Source organism: Podarcis vaucheri (genome assembly GCF_965113315.1).
Source record: "Podarcis vaucheri genome assembly, chromosome: 6".
In the NCBI taxonomy this organism is placed as follows: domain Eukaryota; kingdom Metazoa; phylum Chordata; class Lepidosauria; order Squamata; family Lacertidae; genus Podarcis; species Podarcis vaucheri.
The window spans coordinates 8,945,639-8,962,522 of NC_138764.1; the positions used below are offsets into that span (position 1 = coordinate 8,945,639).

A 16,884-nucleotide genomic window follows, 5' to 3' on the forward strand; every position below is an offset into this window, starting at 1 on the left:
CATGAGGTGGCCAAAGTATTGGAGTCTCAGCTTCAGGATCTGTCCTTCTAGTGAGCACTCAGGGCTGATTTCCTTCAGAATGGATAGGTTTGATCTTCTTGCAGTCCATGGGACTCTCAAGAGTCTCCTCCAGCACCAGAATTCAAAAGCATCAATTCTTTACGGTCCAGCTCTCACTTCCATACTTCCATACACTTTCCATACACTGTCCTTCACTTTAGGACAGCAGTTTTCGGACACTTGCCCCAGGAAGTTCCTCAGAAGCTGGTTGGGGATTCTCAGTGAGCAGATAAGTAAAGGCAGACATGCTTTTCGGGGGGGGGGGACTATTTCCCATTATTACTGAGCTTCTTCTGCAATGCACAACCTAGGAGGGTTACAGGCAAAACAGGAAGGCACCGTCCCTACCTCTCTGCTAAACGCTTGCTTACTGGGTCACAGGGCAGCAGCTTGGTCTCACCGGAAGCAGCCCCTACCTCTGCTTCTCTAGCAGCGGCAACAGGGGTGGGCGACCACCCTGCAGGTATCTGCCACCCAAGGCAGCTGCCTCAGTCCACCTCATGAGTGGGCTGGCCCTGGTTAAAGGCCCTGGATCCTCTGCGGCACTCAGGGTCCTTGGGTGGACTTGCAAGGGATTCCTCAGTAGATAACATTGATGTCGGAAGACAGAAAGTTTGAAACCCTTGTTTAAAGGGATGACCGCTCCGGCAGGGGAGTGAAGTACTGACCCTTAACTCTGAACTGGGTGCGCTGAGTTGGTAGTCTCTTTGGGACACTTCAAGTGTTCTACTCACATGTAAAAGCAGCACACACCTGTGATCTTCCAGGCTGTCTCCATAAGTACACCTTCCAACCTGTGGTGTGTGACTGGTGCTGGTGGTCATAATGTTCTCTCTATTCTTTTACACCTGAGCAGAATGCCTTTGTGTAATCTTAATTCTGCCTTGGGGCAATGGTGAGATGCAAGGAAGCACAGAACTCTTGGACCTTTAAGATTCCTTCCTCCTAGTGGAGGGAGGATTTCTCTCTCTCTCTTTGACCGGGGGAGCTTGTCGTGCAGGCATGCAAGAAGGTGCACCTGCTGAGACTTCCTCTTCAATACAGTTGTTGAAAGTAAAGAAGCCCTGAGATTCTCTGTATCGGACCACCTTACCCTCCTTCCTCTGCTTAAAGCCAAGAACCAGAATAAGAGCTGGAACTCAGGGAGAGACTCAATGTGTGTACAACATACCAGGCATAGCAAAGGAAAGGTTTTATCTCAAGGTGCCCACTGCTGCCAGCCATGGACTTTAGAGCAAAACATCTGTCTCTGGTGTGTATGTGCGCTTGTTCATGCAAACGTGTGTTTGTGCACTTCGTTACAAAGTTATATTGTAGTGCAGAAGTGAAATTTGAAAGAGAACCCAAGAAGGCACAATATGCTAATTGGCTCCAGCTGTTCACTCCCTTATTCCCTTGCACAGATGTTTCCACGGCTAGGAGGCTCTTCCCAGCTTTGCACGGTGCATCTGGAAATTGCTGTCTTCCATCTGGGGAAGCGCCCCAGGCTGGCAACAAGTAGAAGAATCATTGTCAATTTTGCTTTTTTTGTTCTAAGCTCAATTAAAAACAATTGTTGTGTCTTTATCCTCTTCTCCGGGTTACCAAGTTGCTAAATCAGTGTTTCAAATTAGTGAAAATCTTGCCACATTCTACCGTCTTGCATGTGTGAATAATTGTCAGATAAACACAGCACCCCTGGAAGGAGCTTCCTACTCTGTAATCCTCCTTTTAAGCAACTGATAAAGGTGTGGGAGCTTTGCCCGCCTCTTGCATCTGGCTGCCTTGTTAATTCCCCCCAGATGGAGCAAGAGGAAGAAGTGGCAGAAATCGGGGAGGCGCCTCACTCTCTACATCTGTGAGAATGGGCTGGCAGCACATCTGAAGAATGTGTTTTCAGCGCCCTTTCAGCATTATGTACGACTTCAGCCACAGAGAAGAATCTGGGTCAGAAAGAACCTCACCTCCCAGGTCAGCATCTGGGCGCTTGTTATCCACCATGGAGCTTCTGGGAACGTCTGAGAGAATAGCTTTTAGCTGTCCCTGGAGGACATGAACCAGATGAATGATGAGCTGGGAAACCAGGTTTCATCAAAGGTATTTTCCTTTATAGCCCCCCTTGCATAAAAAGGATGCAGGGTTCAAACATGGTCTCCCTTTTTTCCATACGTAAGGGGGGAAAGCAAGTAAAGCTCTTCTACCAGCCTCACAAACCTGTCTGCGTAGAACCTGCCTGGAGTGTCCGTGTTTTAACACCATGTGAAATGACACCATAATCTTAACGCAGTGCTCTTTTCTTTGCCGTGACTGGGTTGTATATTATTGAAACCTATTTTTAATTTTTTAAAAAATGATGAACTGGATGGCATTTTGATGGTGAGTGCCAGAAGAAGCAGACTGATCTTCTGAAGCTGCTGACCCCTTTGTCCAGAGACTTAAGTGACCAGCATGACTGATCTCTCTGGGATGCAAAGTCTTCACAACGTGATTCAGACTCCTATCCGTCCCATCCCGCTCATGTTGCTCATGCTTTGCTGCAGTTTTGTTTATGAAGAAGATGAGCAGCAGCAACAACAAAACACACTCTGAATCTAGTTTAACTAGATCATATATAGAATTGTAGGGACCCCAGGGTCATCTAGTGCAACCCCCAGCAATGCAGGAATCTTTTGCCCGACATGGGGCTTGAACCACAACACTGAGATTAAATGTCTCATGCTCTACCAACTTAGCTATCCCAAGTTGTGCTGAAGCAGACTCATTGCCCGCCTCCACAGCACAGCTCTGACAGAGAGTCACCCTATTGCATAGCCAGATTGGCTGCCTATGGGGTGGGCAACCTGAAATTGTGTCCCATAGTTACAGAGATCTTGCATTTTGTGCTAAAAATGGTAGGTAATAATTTTACCCAGCCCTACTGTGAGAAGCAAGTTTAGCTCATCTTCACCCATCTCATACTGTTTCCAGGAGGGAAAAGGAGGAGACCCAGTTAGTCCTCAGGTGTTGTGGCTGTCTTTGGAAACATGTTGACCAGTTTCTCTGACAGCAGCTATCTTGAGATCAGTAGCTGCTGAAAGAGTTGGTAGTTGTAACTGCCAAGAACCAGAAAGATGGATTTGGAGGAAGCGGTGCTCAGTGGCAGCTTTCCTCCTTTTTACTCCTGCAGAACTGCAATGTGTCTTGAAGGACACAGGATTGGTGCAGGCTGTGATCCTATGTGTGGTTGTATAGGAGTAAGCTCCACTTAACATGCCCAGGACTGGATTGTTAAGAATATTATGAAAATGATATACAGGTGGTACATGACCCCAGTCAAGCTTGCGAAAATTTATCATTTGCCTGATAATAAATGTTGGAAATGTAAGGAAACTGAAGGTACATTCTTTCACCTTTGGTGGACGTGCCCAAGGATTAAGGCTTTCTGGGAAATGATATATAATGAAATGAAAAAGGTATTTAAGTATACCTTCCTGAAGAAACCAGAGGCCTTTCTCCTGGGCATTGTCGGCCAATTGGTGCAAAAGAAGGATAGAACTCTTTTTATGTACGCTACAACAGCAGGAAGAATATTAATCGCCAAGTATTGGAAGACACAAGATCTACCCACTCTGGAGGAACGGCAGATGAAGGTGATCGACTATATGGAATTGGCTGAGATGACCGGCAGAATCCGAGACCAGGGAGAAGAGTTGGTGAAAGAAGACTGGAAGAAATTTAAAGACTATCTAAAGAAATATTGTAAAATTGATGAATGTTAGAAAGATGTTGGATAGAAACTAAGTGGTTTCCAGCTGTAATGCTTCAGGAGACATGAAAAAAGGAGTATAAAATGGGTAAAAGTTTAATGGTAAGGATTTGCTGAACTAACAAACTGAACTGGAATACAAAGAAGGGAACTATGAGGAGGTCGGAGAAAATAAGGGAATGGAAGTTATGTTATTGAAAATTAATGTGTGTTTTTAATTGCTTATTATTTTGTATGTTTATTTTTTATCTTTTCTTATATTCAAAAAACTTTTCAATAAAATATTTTTTTTTTTAAAAAAAGGACTGGATTGTTAACTAAGGGTGAAATTCAATGTCATTTGTTTTCTTAGCACAAGCTTGCCCAACTTAATTACCTCTCCTCACCCCACACACTGTTCCGGGATTTCTCCCCACCCTCCGGAGTGGATTTGGGGGAGGCACAGGGGCACACAGGGGGAGGAGAGGGGAGGGAAACCCTGTTAGGCTACTGGAAGTCCTTGTGGTGGCTTCTTCCAGCAGAATGGGGTGGCTGAATCCGGGTCTCTCCCACAAGTCATTTGTCTCTGACTTTTCCCTCTCAAACTGATTCACGTACTTGATGCTTGCTGTGAGACTCTGCTGCCCCAACTTCAATACTGTGTTGTTGCTGTGTTTATCATAATGAGCAACAGGCTCTCCCTGGTGGTTTAAAGTTGACATTGAGACATACGTTTCCCCTGCTAATGAGTTTAGTTTCAGACAATTGTGGGGAGGTGCAAAGATGATAATCCCCCCCCCATTGATGTCTCAAGCACAGTGAAATGGATCCGTGTGAGAGAAGTGTAAAACCCTCTGCTTTTAGGAAAGCGTGTCATGAAACAGAGGCAGTGTTGTGCAGTGGTTAGAGTGTTGGACCAAGACCTGGAAGAGCAGGGTTCAAGTCTCCACTCGGACATGAAGCTCACTGAGTGAGCTTGGGCCAGTCAATGCCTCTCCGCCTACCCTAGGGGGTTAAATGAACAGGGGAAGAACCACCTTAAACACGAGAAAAAGCTCATTGGAGAAAAAGGCTGGGATATAAATGCAATAAATAAATAATAAAACAAATAAATGCGGGCTGCAACCTATGCTCTCAAAGCAAACCAATTTTGGTTGTCACTGGATGTCAGCGCAAGGGCTGTTGCACTAGTGTAAGGATGAGAATAAGTGGTCGTGAAATAACCCAAATTTTTTTTTGTGATCGTTATTGTTATTTTGTCAATATTCTGTTGTGCTCTGGTGTTACTTATAAGACACCTTAAAAGACTTGGCGCCCTAAAATGCAGGATACAGCTAATTGTATTAAGTAAATAAGAATGTTTTGAATTATGGTGCTGGAGGAGACTCTTGAGAGTCCCATGGACTGCAAGAAGATCAAACCTCTCCATTCTGAAGGAAATCAGCCCTGAGTGCTCACTGGAAGGACCGATCCTGAAGCTGAGGCTCCAATACTTTGGCCACCTCATGAGAAGAGAAGACTCCCTGGAAAAGACCCTGATGTTGGGAAAGATGGAGGGCACAAGGAGAAGGGGACGACAGAGAATGAGATGGTTGGATGGTGTTCTTGAAGCTACTAGCATGAGTTTGATCAAACTGCGGGAGGCAGTGGAGGACAGAAGTGCTTGGCGTGCTCTGGTCCATGGGGTCACGAAGAGTCGGACACGACTAAACGACTAAACAACAACAACAAATAAGAATGAACATCTCAGCCCAGCCTGCAATGTAAACATAAGAGGAGCCTGCTGGGTCAGTGGTCAGCATCCTGTTCTCACGGTGATCAACCCAATGTGAAGATAGGAGCAATGCATATTATTGCAGAGATGTTGTAACCCACCCTCTCATCTTCATCCCAGCCCCTGTTGGGCACCTGGTCCACCTGGACAGCAGATGCAAGCGCTTTCAACCTGCAATATTGGGACAGTGAGATGGATTGGCCTTGCTCTTTACAAATGTTTTGCCCTAAATAAGAGACCACATAAGAAAGAGCAGGAACTATCGTCTTTGCCTTCTACTCTTTGGGCGTGGGGTGGACACACTGGTGTTCAGTCCCATCTGTGTTTAAGAAAATGGATTTCTCCATTGATTTTTATGGGCCGCTCTCACCTCTGTCCTTGGAGATATTTAAAAATAGTGTGAGGCAGGATGGTTGTCGCTACCCTCTTCTTCCAGGCTCATTTTCCAGCCACACCATTTTCTTGCCTCTCCATCCCAACAGGTTATTTGTTTCCTCACAATGGTCAGTAAGCATTTTATGTCCACTGAAGATACTCAGTCCTTATTTGTCTAATTTTGTGGGTCTCCCCCTTTTAGGATTTCCCCTGAAGATATTTTTGTACTTCTGCAAACCTTGGAGTTTCCTTGAGCCTGCCAAAACCTCTCTTGTGAGTGGGTGCTGTCATTTGTCTATTTAAGCACAGACACTCTTCCTAGAAGATCAGAAATAGAATACAGAGTCGTTTCCAACTATCCATTAATGTGCAGACAATGTGTCACAGAATCCTTGGGTTAGGAGCCATTGTGGGGATGGGGTGGGTGGGGGAGAAGTCTATGCAGAAGGCCTAAGGGATACGAATGAATAACTGTGGAATAGAGTAACATTGGCACTAACACTTGTTTATGACGGATGAAAGCACCAGTGGAGACACCAGCAAAAGCAGAAGCCCAAGGGAGTCGGTCATTCCAAATTTGATTTGGTCTCTGTTCCATGTTGTTTGGTCTTTTGCTGGGCCGCTCATCACTGGATGTCTGCAGTTCCTCTCACACTGTAATTGAAGGTCTGTTTTCCCCCTTCCTCACATCAAGCTGCTTTTTCCCCTTTTTCTTTTTGGATCAGATCAAATCTGCTTGGCCCAACTTCATGGAAAAAGCCAACAACCCTGGGGTGATTGATAATGAAGTCAAAGCGAATGGGGAGGCGGGAAACATTTTACTAGTGTCAAGGGACCTGCAGGCAGCAGTGAGAAAAATGTCTCCCCTGGAGAGTGGCAGGAATATCCCTTCAAACATGACTGACCTCAGTCCATGGAATTTGGATGGCTTGCAAGCCTTTGGAGTGGTTTTTTTGGAGTGGTTTTTCCTAGATGCACACAGGTTGGGAACCAAGATTTATTTTAAGACGTGAGGCTACTGAGCAGCGTTTCTTAGTTCCCCTGAGGAAATTACATTTTGCTTGTCTGTTTAGAATTGTGCCATAATAGGAACTCTCATTCCTTGTTCTCTTATTTAGGGATTATTTATGTGTGCATGTGTGCTTATCACTTGGAGGCGTCCAACAGTGGCCTGCATGTGAGAATGTGGCCATCACAGATCTCACCACACAGATGGAAGTTTGGCATCAGCTAAAAATCCAGTCCTTCTCAGTGGAGTCAGTTAATCCAGGGTACAGTGATCTAGAATAGGGAAATCCAAGTTGATTCAGGGGTTGTGTGAAATAATGCTGGGTCAGACCTCGCCTCCTATTTTTGTGAAAGTCTTTGCTCCCTGTGAAAGAGGTATTTTTTCTCTCTGCTTCTTTCACAGGAAGCAGAAAAACTTTGTTCAGAATTTGTTGGTTGCGGCAAGAGTAGTGCTTACCTTTATTTAAGTGAACAAGGTGGCTGAGGGGGTCTTCTCTGCAGGTCATTTTTCTTTTAAAGCCCACTTGCAGCCGTGGAAGGCGTCTGGCACAGCAGTGCTTCCTGAAATGAGCACATCACCTCCGCAGAACTTCCCATGGTCATTCCAGGAAGTACTGGGAGCCTGTGTGCAAAGAGCCATCGGCCAGGGTGAGCAAAGGCAGGGCTTTTCTTGATCAGCTTCTTAAAACCTTTTCTCTCTGCCACTCTTTCCAAATATACAGTCTGCCTAAAAGTGCATCATCATGCTGGTGTGAAGCTGTCCCTAGTAGAGACGCTGATGAAGATACTGGGCTGTGCTCAAGACCCACTTCAAAGGAGAAGAGGTTTTAGGGATTTGGCATTAGGCCACATGGCCTACCACTGAGATGGGCACCCAGGGAAAGGACTGCATGAATGCAAAGTGTTGTTACTACGGCAATTAATTTGTACTGTTTTGTGTTACCTCTCTCCTTCTCTCTGCAGGGCATATATGAGTGTGAAGGAGCTGAAGGAGATGCTTCAGCTGAACAGCACTCACTTCCTGAATGTCTACTTTGCCAGCTCTGTGCGAGAGGAGCTGGCAGGTGCTGCCACCTGGCCCTGGGACAAGGATGCCCTCAGCCACCTGGGTAAGCCTCGCTCTTGGGTGTACTTGGATTGGGGGGTCGCCCTCTGTCACTGACCTTTGCAAAGAAGGTTCCATGCAGACTTGCAGACAGAATCTGTGTTATCTGTCCTATTAGGTAAATGTCACTTAGGAATGGCACTGAGGGACTGCACCTTCTCCCTTGCTGCCTTGCTCTTAGTAGGGATGAGGTGGAGAGCTTTGGGTGAGTGGATGGCGACAGGGTGAGCCAGGCAGTGGGGCTGGTGTCCATGGCTGCTGGTTCCAAATGTGGGATCCCCCAATGCACAGTTTCCCCTACTTGACCTTCCCCCTGGGGACAGCCCATCTTTGTTAGAAGATGTTTTGCAGCTTTCTCAGTGGGTTCCAATTGCTTCTCCACCTGGTCATCCTCCAGAGCTGACTGTGAACCTTTGCTGTTCCTTGTGGTACCCTTAACCTGCTTCATGCCACCAGCCCCCCCTTCCCTCATTTCTTTGCGTGTTACCACTGGCAGGGTTGCAATCTTAAACATGCTTACCTAGAAGAAAATCCAACGGAAATGTATTGGATTTATTTCTCCAGTAATGTGCATGTTGTATATAATTCTTGGCACAGGATTTGCATTTTTTTAAAAAATGCACGTAATACGTTTGGTTCCACTCATAGGACTTTGCCTTTGATTCAAAAGCAGGTTTGTGATGTGGGAATTTTTGCAGGAGAGATCTAGTTCAGAGACTTCAAGAGTTCCTCATTCCCTTTTAGGAGGCATTTTCCAATGCATGTGGCTTGGGTTTCGCAGGAATCTTGTAGATCTTTTCAAGATACCTGCTCACAAAGTTGAACACTGGACAGCTGCACAAAAATGTTCACCAAACCATTTCCTTTAGCTGCCTGAGCTGGGGTGTTGGGCAAGCTTCCCATTCTTGATTCTCATTCTTTTCCTCCAGCCCACCACACTTCACCTCAGTGACACCTTTCCAAGGTTCAAAGCCCCCTGGAGACCCTTTATCTCCTTTTCTTCCTACTTAGGGCAGGAATGCCCAGCTGATGGTCTGTGGGCTAAATACAGTCCTCAAAACCATTTTTCTGGCTCCTGCATGCCCTCATAATATTTATAGCCAATATAGTAACAGGTTTGACTAAACAGTCACCGATTTTTCTTTCATCTTGTTTTAAATTCAAAAATTAAATGTTGCAAAAATACTCTTTTTAGTATCGCAGTGGAGTAAAGAGAAATGGAACCAATTTTTCCTCCCACTTTAATTGGGGGCAGACGGGAGAAGCCATTTTTCTGGTGTTGATCACAAGCATATCCATTTTGGTCATTTCCAGAACTTTTAATTAGCCGTTCCTTAAGTAGGTGTGGCTGTTTTCCATTGCTGAGCCAAAAGATCATTGGCAGCTGTTAAAAGATCTAAAAAAACCCTAGCCCTTCTGTACATCAGTAAATATCATCTGAATAATAACAAAACACTCAGTGTCTCAAGCTTCACATTAACACTAACAATTTTAAGAAATAACACATTAAAATCTGAGGCAATTTTTTTTGTCTCCCATGGGCTTTGATAGAGCTTTATGCCGTTAATTTGAATACTCCTTCCTATAATCTCTGTCATCCAATCCAATGGCCATCAACACAACTTGAGGCAGTGAATGCCGCATATTACTTATTAAGCAATATCTTTCTTTTAACTGAATCTGTTGCTCAACCATTTCATTGGGTGACTTCAGGTTGTCTCTTCAGAGAGAGAGAGGGGGAGGAAGAAAGTCTCCCATATTTGCCACTTACTGCTAGATGCCACACACTTTACTACAGAGCCTTGTCTTCTGAAGAGAAATCAGTTTTGTTTGGCGCAATATACTTTAGACTCCCAGGCTGGAGAAAAGTGTGAATCCTGAAAATGCAGAGGTTGGTTGTCCTATAGCACATTCTACTGACCCAGATACTTGAGGGCCATAACATCAGGTCTTGTTGCAGCCATCAGAACTGACCTTTCAGCTTTAGTTGGTTAGATCCAAAAGTTCAGGGGGGTTGACTTGTGTGGCGAAGTGCTTGCTTAAGTACTTGTAGCCTGCTGGGATTTTTTATGAAGGCCTAAGCTCCCATGTGGTAAATTCTCTGTTCCTGAAGAGAAGCCAAAGCATTGGCCTTTGACAAACTAGGATTATTGGCTTGCTGAGGTTTTGATCTCTAAGCAAAGGCCATCGTGAACTCAGTCCACACCTCTTAACTTCCATGGTTGATGGGTGGCCCTGGCCTTTGTGCAGTCACTTGCTGACAGTTTTTTGTTTTTAAAATCAAAGCTGATTCCTAACAAGTCCACAAGTAAAACTAAATGAGCTGGCCAGCATGGTATCTAGAAAGGGGAGGTGTGACTGCTATAGATGATATCCTAGGGCAGCAGAAGCTTTAAGAACTATTCCACCCCCACTTTCCCAGAGACCTTGGGCAGCCAATTTGGCCCTTGCAATATGCAGAAATGTTCACACAGGAGAGGGATCACAGAGAACGGGCAACCTTTCCCCCACTAAATGGATTTTTTTGTGTTCACCCAGTTTGAAAACAAGCTCGCAGTCTTGGAGAAAGGGGGGATTGAGCCCAAGGTTGCCAAGACACTTCTCAGCAGTAGCTGGCTCTCTCCCGCTCATATTTTCTCCAGTGGAACAGGTTTCAAGTTTCTACTTGAAGGTGGGAAGAGTCGGTTTTGAGGCCCCTCGTGCCCTCAGCAATCAGACTCACTTTGCTGTTTGCTGTTAGCGGTTGACACAGCGGGATTATGGCTGGGCTCTAACATCCCATTAACTTAGCTATTAGCAAGGTTTTCTTTCTTCACTCACTCACATTCCTCTCCTTTGCTTTCAGCAAGGGAGCCTCCTGTCTCAGACTGGGGTTTGGCTGGGAAATCAGCCGCAGTTTTCTTTTCCTGGTTTAATTTTTGCTCGTTAGCTAAGGAGCTCCCCGTTCAGTGAATGGAGCTCTCCTGCCTGCCGTCTTGCCGTGCAAAAATGGCAGAGAAAGGTGGCCTGGCCATTTGATCTGTCGAAAAGTGTTTCTTTAAGCAGGGTCAAATACTGTCAGATAAGGTTGATTTGCCAAGGGGAGAACTGCGTTAGCCTTTTGTAACAAAGAGAACCCTAACAGCTAAGGCATTTATTGTGACCAAAACTTTGGGGAGGAGAGCCTGCTTCACCAGAAATATTTATGGCAAAATATTAACACATTCATTTTTCAGAATTCTAAATAGTGTGACTTACTCATTATGAAAAACAACAACCCAAGTTTACTTTTTATAACAAAAAAGAGTTATTATTTATAGGCAACAGTGTTTCGACATGTATGTATGATATTTAAAAGACGGAACAGTTCCTGGCCTGTATCCCATGGCCTTAGATATTAGAAACAAGGATGGAATAATGAAAAGAAGGGGGCATCAGATTCAGCCCCCTTCCCATATTTGACAGTGTTCGATAACGGTCAAATAATTGGTGTTCACTTTGAGAATGTTTGGCTGCTTAATTGACAAGTATTCTTAAAGGACAGAATAATCATGAAAAAAAGAGGGAAGAACGCCTGTGGAAATGTCTGTAACACACACATTAAGGTAAAGGTAAAGGTACCCCTGCCCGTACGGGCCAGTTGTGTCCGACTCTAGGGTTGTGCGCCCATCTCACTTAAGAGGCCGGGGCCAGCGCCGTTTACCTTCCCGCTATAAAGCGGTACCTATTTATCTTAGGGGTGCTTTCGAACTGTTAGGTGGGCAGGAGCTGGGACCGAACGACGGGAGCTCACCCCGCTGCGGGGATTCGAACCACCGACCATGCGATTGGCAACTCCTAGGCACTGAGGTTTTACCCACAGTGCCACCCGCGTCCCAACACACACATTAGTGGCAGTTAATTTTCGGGGTGTCTTTGCTGCAGCCACTTCCTTTTGGGACGAGAAGCAGACTTCTGCCCCCATCCCCAAAATAAGTTCTGCTGTCACTCACACTTTTTGGGTGTGTACGCCTTGAAAGGCAGCAGTAGAATCACCTTTCTGTCCAGCCTGCTGCTTCAAACATGTCTACTTGTGAAAGAATGCATCTTGTTGCTGAAGCTCATCCTCAGGAGCAAAGCAGCCGACCGGGAACGACTTCAACCTGAATCCCTTTTTCCTTATGAGCTGGCACGCAGATTGGTATACTTACTCATAAGTAGTTCTGCTGGCAGGAAGGACTCTAGTCGGCTGCATGGATACTCTAGGGTAGCTGAGTGGGCTTCCTCTCCCATCTGTTGATCTGTCATAGGGTGCTCACCTAGGGTTGGAGCTAAAGATGGTCAGCTCTACAGAGGCCATTCCCAGCAGCAGCAGCAGCAGCAGCAGCAGCAGAGCCAGTCTTCTCCATAATGAGGAACACTATTTGGAACTTCTCATTGGAAAAGTTGGCATTTACTTTAGCTCAGGATTCCACTCCTCTCTCTGAGTGACATTGAATGCATTTGCTGTTTCAGGCGGTGTGGTCCTCAATCCGGCCTATTATGGTATGCCGGGTCATACAAATACCATGATCCATGAAGTGGGACACATCCTGGGACTCTACCATGTCTTTAAGGGAGTAAATGAAAGGGAATCCTGTGATGACCTGTGCAGGGAGACGACACCATCCATGGAGACTGGAGATCTTTGTGCCGATACAGCACCTACTCCCAAAAGCAAACGCTGCCGGGATCCGGATCCGACCAATGACACTTGTGGCCAGACCCACTTCTCTGGAACTCCCTTCAACAATTATATGAGCTACACAGGTAAGGAAGGGGAGGGGGGAACTTTTGCTTCATGAGGTTCAGAGAGGGGCTTCAGATGAATGGCATGTCAGCCTTTGAATCCAGTGAGATGTTGAGAACCTCTGCGTTCATTTTCAGAATAGTAAGTTGGAAGGTCTCAAGATTTCACAGATAAGCATTAGGTGAAAAAAAGAGGGCTGTGCTTTTGAAAATCTCAGTAATCAAAAGGCAAATCATTCAAGAATCACATGCATTTTGTTTCCAGATCTCATGAATTCTAAATCACCACACCCTTTCAAAGGTTTTTTAAAGCTTCTCATCACCTAGGAACTACTAGTGGGAGGGATCTTGTTCACTGTGCCTGGCAGAAAGGCTCAGCTAGAGAAATACAGCTTGCCCACCACCACTCACGTGCAACTTGCTTTGCAGTTCCAATATTTCAATGTACCATATTTTTTGCTCTATAAGACTCACTTTTTCCCTCCTAAAATGTAAGGGGAAATGTGTGTGCGTCATGGAGCGAATGCAGGCTGCGCAGCTATCCCAGAAGCCAGAACAGCAAGAGGGATTGCTGCTTTCGCTGTGCAGCGATCCCTCTTGCTGTTCTGGCTTCTGAGATTCAGAATATTTTTTTTCTTGCTTTCCTCCTCCAAAAACTAGGTGCGTCTTGTGGTCTGGTGTGTCTTATAGAGCGAAAAATACAGTATTTTCAGTATGGCCCAATGACTGGATCCCATAGTTGGCAGTAAAAAATAAATTTCGCTGCCTTGTATCTACTCCAGAGTAATGACATAATAACACAGTGACCAGCCACAATTATGAATGGAGGTCAGAACTATAAGTAAAAGTCTGCTGGAAGCAATGTGTTTTGGCTGCACATTTAAAAGCAGAGGGAGCCTGGTAGACTAACCCAGTGAAGACGAGTCAAGGGCCACCTCTGTTTTGTGCCTCCTTGCCAGATCTCCACCGGTTACAGAATATGGGGAACAGTCTGAGGCAGATCTTAAGGCCTGAGCCTGTTCATATGGGAAAAGCCAGTTCTTAACGTTCTGGGTCGTAGGCCATTTATATGTTAGCTCCAGCACCTTGAGGGGCTCTGCAAGACTGACTCCTGCTCTGTTAGTCTTTTCCTGGTTCACTTTGCTTGCAGGGACAACTGAGGGGAGGGGAAGGCAAGAAACGGTGGTTGGGAAGGCTACCTATACCTACCTCAAATCTATTGTAAATAATGTGTAAGTAGATAAATTCATTTAAGAAGGGTCCCCTTAAATGTCCCTTACCCTAAGAACTGCATAGGCGAATACAGTTGCTTCAGTACTTTTGTATGAAAGTACTTTTGTAGTAGCAACATTTTCTCAGAAGAGCTCTTCCCTTCCAAAAGTGTCTTCTGTCTTTATGCCTCATTCTCAGGAGTTGGAAATCTTGATCAGCACTGTTCTGAGGGGAACCCTTATGGAAACTATTTTCTGTTTTGCAATGAGCGAAATTCATTTAAAGACAAGGTTTACTCACTCAAAAATATGCAGTGTGAACATTTGTGTGTAAGACAATCTCTACAGCATTAGAGACAGACAATCCCTCTATATGCTGTAGACATAGTCAACACTCAAATCCGGGATGTGTTTCTGCACCTAGAGGGTGCTACTGTCTTCGTGAGAAGAGCCCATGTTTTCTTGTGAATTGCTTGCTTCCATTTGGTGACCTTTGCTCTGGCCTGGAGATACTAAAAGCAGGCGTCCTGCATCTGCTGTCCTTTTGACCTGACCCCTCTGTTGTGGTTGGCCTCAAGTGACCATGGCAGACCCCCTGCTACAAAACCAACAGCACCAGCCCATGCATGTCTGCTAAGAAGAGAGCCCTTTTGGATTCCTTGGGGCTTACTCCCAGGTAAGTGTGCAAAGTATTACAGCCCAAGGCATCTACATTTTTGAGGTCACAATTCTATGTAGAAGCAAGCTCCACAGAGAGAGTGGGTATTACTTCTCAGGAAATGTGCATTCCTCTTTGACAAGCTCTTTAAAGGAACCAAAAAAGCAAAGCAAAGAAGATATGGATTCAATGAGCTAGCAATCCTCATTCAATCATGTGGAAGACAAGGAAGGGAGAGGACAGAAAAGGGTAGCATGGACACGATTGCAATTACACATAATTTGGCTTCGTTATAGTTGGTAGGACTGCCAAGGGGGGAAAAAAGATGACCTGTCTTACTTCTATGCTGTTTTGGGCAGCTTGATCTGTAGGAATAAGCAGAGAAGCGTATGAGGATTATGGGCTTAAACCTAATGGAGAAGATTAATCTGTAGGAGTGACCTTATGGAAGCTAGAGAGCAGATCCTATGTATAGTTAGTGCCAGGAACTATGGATTATGTTTTCGTAAGTGCAGCATCAAAAGTATGTATTTGAGTTCCTCCCTGCCCAAGAAGCCTGGCCCTCCTAGCTCTGCTGCCCAGTGCTGGTGGCCTGCCCTGGCTCTGAGCTTTGGCGCTGGGTTGACTCTTCTCTCATCCTGGCTGATAACAACTATTTGTTTTCAAGAGTCATGCATTCATCGCTGAGCTTTTGAGCTTCCTTCTTCGAAATGCCTGCCCTGCGTCTTTAGTGTTCCTTGATGTCAAGGGCAACATTCCTGGCTATTCGTGAAGAAGAAGTCTTGAGCTTACTTAGCACCTGTGATGAGATTAAGCAGTTGCTGAAGGACTGCCATCTGTTGGCAAATGGATGGCATAACATGCTCTGAGAATTTGTACTTTCCTCTCCAGAGTGGACATAGATACTGTATGTTTATGTTAGGAGAGGGATGGAGGGTTCATTCCATTTCTGGTCTGTGTCACTTTCAGATGTGGAAACTCTACATTTGCTAGGGATGAGGGAGGAATTCCATTCAGCTAGCATTTATAGGCAAACCTACATAATTTTCACTTTTTCAAACAGTATGAGGAGCAGCTTCCTATCTGCTTTGCATGAACAAAATCTGGACTTCTGGTTGGCAAGCCCTAGGCTCAGTGATTTGGACCACAGCGCCACCCGTGTCCCTTTTCAAGTAGTATGATACTGCTTTAAATGGAAACTGTGGATGGGGCCTCAGTGTGAGCTAAGCCAGAGGGTCATGCTGCTTCCAGTCTTCCTAAGCACCTGTGATGTGAAGGACTGTGCTGCCCCAGAATCTTCTCTGATGCACAGAGTATTCTGGGAGGAGCACAGGTGTGGAAGACCAGGTCACTGTGGGAGGCACACAAATCCTACCTGACCCCCTTGCACCGAGGGATCTCTTGCCCAGGCTCCCCCACCCTCGCCTCCCTGCTGTCTAGCGCTACGTTTCAGTTGCTTCACCAGCTGCCTCTCTTTCTCCCACAGATGACAACTGCACAGACAGTTTCACCCCAAACCAAGTGGCTCGGATGCACTGCTATCTGGATTTGGTGTACCAGCAGTGGAGTCAGGGCAGGAGGCCCACTCCCATCCCCATGCCAGCGGTGGTCATTGGGCAGAGCCAGGAAACCCTCACCATACACTGGCCACCCCCTCTTAGTGGGGTGGTTTATGAAAGGTAAGAGAGGAATCTTTGCGGAAGGGGAGGAAGGCAGTCGTAGCTGAGTGTGTACGCAAGGGGAAAAGAACATCTCTGTGAATTAGTCTTGCAGAGGTTTCAAGGGCTGCCGGTCCCCCTATTCCCCACCTGTTATTCTTTGTTTCCATGAGTCATATTTTTCTGTTCTTCCTTTGTTGCAGCTGTGAACACTCTCCAATACCATGCAGCTTTGCAACCTCTGCCTTTAATATTTCCCTTCCCCAACTGCTGGCATCCCTTTGTCTTCGCTTGCCCTGCTCCTGTGTCTGAAGGAAGTGAGGGGAGATGCCCTCATGCCACACAGGATGCCAGCAGCAAAGTGTAGCTGCCTTTTAAAGCCACGAGGCAGAATATAAATGAAATGTAAATAAAAATTAAATACAAATAAAACCTCTCCCTTTTGGTCTAAATTCCTCCCCAGAATTTACACAACTGTTAGCTTGGGATATCAAAGGAATCAGTCAGAATTGACTATCCTTTCCTTCACCTATTCAACTGCCCTTGCATCACAGACTGTTGATGTGAAATTTACTTTAAATTCTCT

At 45.6% G+C, this 16,884-nt stretch overlaps 1 protein-coding gene across 1 annotated transcript in view; it reads left to right on the plus strand.

Annotated features, from left to right (window-relative positions):
- The window catches only part of PAPPA2 (pappalysin 2), a 133,673-nt gene that overhangs the window by 32,834 nt on the left and 83,955 nt on the right, over positions 1 to 16,884 (plus strand). The window contains exons 3-5 of the mRNA XM_082228999.1: positions 7,884 to 8,029; positions 12,499 to 12,792; positions 16,127 to 16,319. Of these exons, the coding sequence (XP_082085125.1) occupies positions 7,884 to 8,029; positions 12,499 to 12,792; positions 16,127 to 16,319 (633 nt within the window). The remainder of the gene's footprint in view (positions 1 to 7,883; positions 8,030 to 12,498; positions 12,793 to 16,126; positions 16,320 to 16,884) is intronic.